This window comes from Solanum dulcamara, chromosome 9 (genome assembly GCF_947179165.1).
Source record: "Solanum dulcamara chromosome 9, daSolDulc1.2, whole genome shotgun sequence".
Lineage (NCBI taxonomy): Eukaryota > Viridiplantae > Streptophyta > Magnoliopsida > Solanales > Solanaceae > Solanum > Solanum dulcamara.
The window spans coordinates 6,505,344-6,509,977 of NC_077245.1; the positions used below are offsets into that span (position 1 = coordinate 6,505,344).

Genomic DNA, 4,634 nt, shown 5'->3' on the forward strand with positions numbered 1-4,634 from the left:
TTAGTTAAGTATAGAATTGATCGAAACCTAACAAGAGGGGTGTAATAAAAGCTTATCCAAGACTTGATAAAATAAAATAATGTGTTGATTTAACTATAGGGTATAATCACCCAACATTATAAATTGCCAATAGGGTATTGACACTTGAACAAAACTCACAAAATCATGCAGGTTTCTTCTTGTTCAACCGTTTGGACGGTGAAAAACTATGCCCATTACCAAATTCTATAATGCATCTTTTATTCATGGACCAACATCTCCCTCTTTCTTAAGAATATTTATTACTACTATTTACTTTCTACTATTACTTATATTTACTAAGACAAGATGGAAAAAGCTCCAATTCATAGCCTTTTGAAATGGACAAGGCCCTACCTTTTCATTAGGTAGAATCCACACGTCCATTCCATCTCATTTAAGTAAGAAAAAGAATCAAAGATAGAATTCTTTTTTTCTTTTGTAAGAAAGTAGAATGACAAGATTTATAGCCCCATTAACTCGACATCGGAATTTAAAGTTTATGATTTTGTTATCAAACTCATAACTCATTTTAATTACTGAATTCAAAATTGAATAATTACACATATTTCATTGATTTTCTTATACAAATACAGAATCTAAACAAAAGGTATTAGAATTCGTTAAAACTCGTACTCCGCCCGGCCCCCACCCCACCCCCAATCTCTCTTCTCACCAAGAGCCGCATTTTATTGGGAAATTTAGCACCCAAATATAAAGACACGTCTTGTAGGGTCAAATTCTTGCATGTATATATATACTACACATCTTGGTTGCACCCTTACTTGCATTCAAAGCTCAAAAACAACAAAAACATATATACCTCATTAAAGCCCCTCAAACAAAGGTTTCTCCCTATATATATATTTATTTATTTCTCTTTTCCCTTTTTTCTCCTTGTGTCGCCCACAAAACCATAATATTTATTATCTCTAGTCTACTGTTACATCTTCAAGCTTACCAATCTCTTCACACAGAGAAAGAAAGAAACTAAAATAGAAATATAGATAGAGAAAACTATGTGCAACCCAAAGCCTTCTTCTCCATCCTCCTTTGTCTCCAATGAAAAAGTCCATTTTGTGAACTCACACAAACCAATTGATGTTCAAGTTGATGATGAAGAAGAACTAATTCAAAAATGGCCAACCCCATCTGAGGTAAATATATATAAAAAAATAAAAATTAAAACCCTTTTTCCCTGTACCCCAACTGAGCTACATTAGCTCAAAGGGTTCAGTTCGCTGAAAAATTACACTTGTGCATATAAGTTCAAAAGCATTATAAATTTCTTACCCCCTACAAATCTAGGGAACTTTTTGCTTAGTTGTAAAGCAAGTTCAAGAAATGTTTCAAAATTGCAAGTTCAAGTATAAGACTCACAATATTTTAGTATCTTATAATCTAAGTGTCATATCTTACACTAAAACTTATTACTCTTTTTTTTGTTGTTGTTTAAAAATTTCAGGCTTTTGAAGAAATGAAAGAAATAGGTAAGATTGCAGGACCAACAGCAATTACAGGGCTGGTACTTTATTCAAGATCCATGATCTCCATGCTATTTCTTGGATATTTAGGTGAACTTGAGCTAGCAGGAGGCTCTCTTTCTATTGGCTTTGCTAATATCACTGGTTACTCTGTAATCTCTGGTTTAGCTATGGGAATGGAACCAATTTGTGGACAAGCTTATGGTGCTAAACAAATGAAACTTCTTGGAATTACCCTTCAAAGAACAGTACTTCTTCTACTTTCCACTTCAATCCCTATCTGTTTCATGTGGCTGAACATGAAAAGAATACTTTTATGGTGTGGCCAAGATGAAGATATTTCAAACATGGCACATACTTTTATTCTCTTTGCAATTCCTGACCTTTTTTTCTTATCTTTACTTCATCCCCTGAGGATTTACCTTAGGACACAAAATATTACATTGCCTTTAACTTATTGTTCTGCTATTTCTGTACTCTTACATGTCCCACTCAACTTTCTCCTCGTGCGATATTTCGATTTGGGTATCGCTGGTGTTGCTCTAGCTATGGTCTTAACAAATTTTAATTTTTTCCTTTTGCTCTGCTCCTTTGTTTACTTTTCCGGTGTATATAAAGATTCTTGGGTTGCCCCAAGCATCGATTGTGTTCGGGGCTGGTCCTCGTTATTAGCACTGGCCATTCCAACGTGTGTCTCCGTTTGTCTTGAGTGGTGGTGGTATGAATTTATGATATTGTTATGTGGACTATTGCCTAATCCTAAAGCTACAATTGCTTCTATGGGGATTCTCATCCAAACCACTTCTTTAGTCTACGTCTTCCCATCTTCCCTAAGCCTTGGTGTCTCCACTAGAATTGGGAATGAGCTTGGTGCAAACCGGCCCGGTAGGGCACGGATATCGATGATCGTGTCACTTTTTTGTGCGGTGGCATTGGGTTTAATAGCAATGTTGTTTACAACTTTGATGAGGCATAAATGGGGTGCCTTTTTTACAAAGGATGTTGAGATTCTTAAGTTGACTACAATTGCATTGCCCATTGTAGGGCTTTGTGAGTTGGGGAATTGTCCACAAACAACAGGTTGTGGGGTGTTGAGAGGAAGTGCAAGGCCTACAATTGGTGCAAATATTAATTTAGGCTCATTTTATTTAGTGGGAATGCCAGTAGCTATACTTGTTGGATTTATATTTAAAAAGGGGTTTGGTGGATTATGGATTGGGTTACTTGCAGCACAGGCCTCATGTGCAATTCTCATGCTTTATGTATTGTGCAAAACTGATTGGAAAGTTCAAGTGGAAAGGTCAAAACAGTTAACACAATCAACTAATTCTACTTCTTGTGTTGGTGCTTCTTTGCCAGTGACAATGCCTAATTTGGACAACAACAAGAAGAAGAAAAAGCGGGGAAATAATATTAATAATGATAATAATAATCTTGAAGAGATTTTGTGCAATAAAGAGGAAGATGATTTGATGAAATCAGCAGCTGCTTCACTTGATACAGACCCTCTCATACCTTCCACTACTTAATTAATTCAGAGATTATTGTGCATTGATTGGATTAATTCTCCATTTTTATTTTTATTTTTATTTTTTTTCACTTTTTTCTTCTTTTTTTTTTTGGTCCCTCAAATACCCTTCGATGGGTTGATGTGAAAAATTGCTCATTGGGATTTTATATACTAATCAGGTTAACATTTGATGATCATTAGGATATATATAAAACTACTAGCTAGCTAGCTTGTTATATATATGTTTTTCTTTTCCATCATGTTCCTTGTAATAATAAGAATAATACGGAATATAACATGTATCATCTTCTTATAATTTATTCCCTATTGGTTGTTACTTCCTACTTTAATTCTCAAAAAAAGTAATCCTACTCAAGAATCCCTTAAAGTTTGTGCATGAGATCAAGTATTTATTTTAGTTTCACTTTTCATAGAGGTGACTGTGCAAATTTTTCCAAAATTGAATAATCTCATCGCCTAACCTTGAAAAAACTCTCTATAATTGAATTTAAGTTAGTGTAAGGTTTTTTCAACCCTAAGAAATCCGCAATCATTTTTTTAGGTGCACATTGAATAACCTCATTTATATGCAATTGCTTGTAAATTACATAAAAGATGTAAATAATATTAGGCAAGTCTAATGCAGTGAAGGATTTTGATTTACTTCCGAAACCTAAATTCATTTTTTTAAATGGCTAATGCCTAGATTAGGTATTATTCGTAGATCGTAGATTAAGATGTTATTAGGTAAAGAAAGTAGGGAAAATGAGCTAAAAGGGATGTTTGAGAGTGGAATGAAGGATAGGGGATTTGCATTTTTTTTTCTTTTTTTTGTTATAAATATATAATTAGGAGTTAATTATAAAGAAATGGGGTTGATTTAAAATATTTGTAAATTTAGGGTAAAAAATTAAAATATCAAAACTTTTAATAAAACCCTAAATTTTCTTCATTATCTTCATTTTCTTCAAACGCTCTGTTCTGTTTTCTCTCCTCTCTTCTCTTCTGTTTTCTTTTCTTTTCTCCAATTCTGGGCTCCTTTATTCAATTTTTGTTTTTCTCTGTTCTCCTTTCTTCTCTTTTCTTTTCCCTAATTCTTTCTCCTTTATTCAAAAATCGAAGGTAGATCAGCATCATTTTTTTCCTCTTCATGTTTTCCTCCTCTTAAATCAGTGAAATATTGTATTATGTGATGTCATAGTTGTGTCCCCCATTAATTATCACAACACCTGCGGATATTACATAGATACATATTATAATTTATGACAGTATTATAGTCAGTACAGTATTTATACATAGATAATTTATTTGCAGGTTCGCAGTGCAAACAACTTTTGATTGTTTAAACAAAGTTTGGTTGTTTACATGGAGCCTGCATGTGCAGTGCAAACTCTTGGCATAAATACCATGTTGTGCAATGCAGGTCATTTGTGTAAACATAATTCAGTTGTTTGCATGTTGTTTATAAACAACTGCATGTTGTTTATAAAGAACGTGCAGTTGTTTATTAACAATATAGAAGAACAGACGAAATGTTTATCCCTTTTGAAGCAAATTCCCAAACAATGCATTAACAAATTACTATCAAGAACAGAGAAGTAACAAAAATTAAAAAATCTTTG

General features: G+C 33.4%; 1 protein-coding gene across 1 annotated transcript; it reads left to right on the forward strand.

The window, feature by feature from the left end:
- The first annotated feature begins 811 nt into the window (after window positions 1–811).
- On the forward strand, window positions 812–3,306 carry LOC129904419 (protein DETOXIFICATION 48-like). The gene is made up of 2 exons (XM_055979987.1): window positions 812–1,175; window positions 1,484–3,306. Exons 1-2 carry the CDS (start codon window positions 1,038–1,040, stop codon window positions 3,029–3,031), a joined length of 1,686 nt encoding a protein of 561 aa, XP_055835962.1. The 5' UTR covers window positions 812–1,037; the 3' UTR covers window positions 3,032–3,306.
- Window positions 3,307–4,634: the final 1,328 nt, after the last annotated feature.

What these genes read in the sequence shown, in the direction of transcription:
- LOC129904419 (XM_055979987.1), top strand. Translation starts at nt 1,038, where the DNA reads ATGTGCAACCCAAAGCCTTCTTCTCCATCCTCCTTTGTCTCCAATGAA. An exon ending in AATGGCCAACCCCATCTGAG is followed by an intron (nt 1,176 to 1,483) that starts GTAAATATATAT and finishes TAAAAATTTCAG; the next exon opens with GCTTTTGAAGAAATGAAAGA.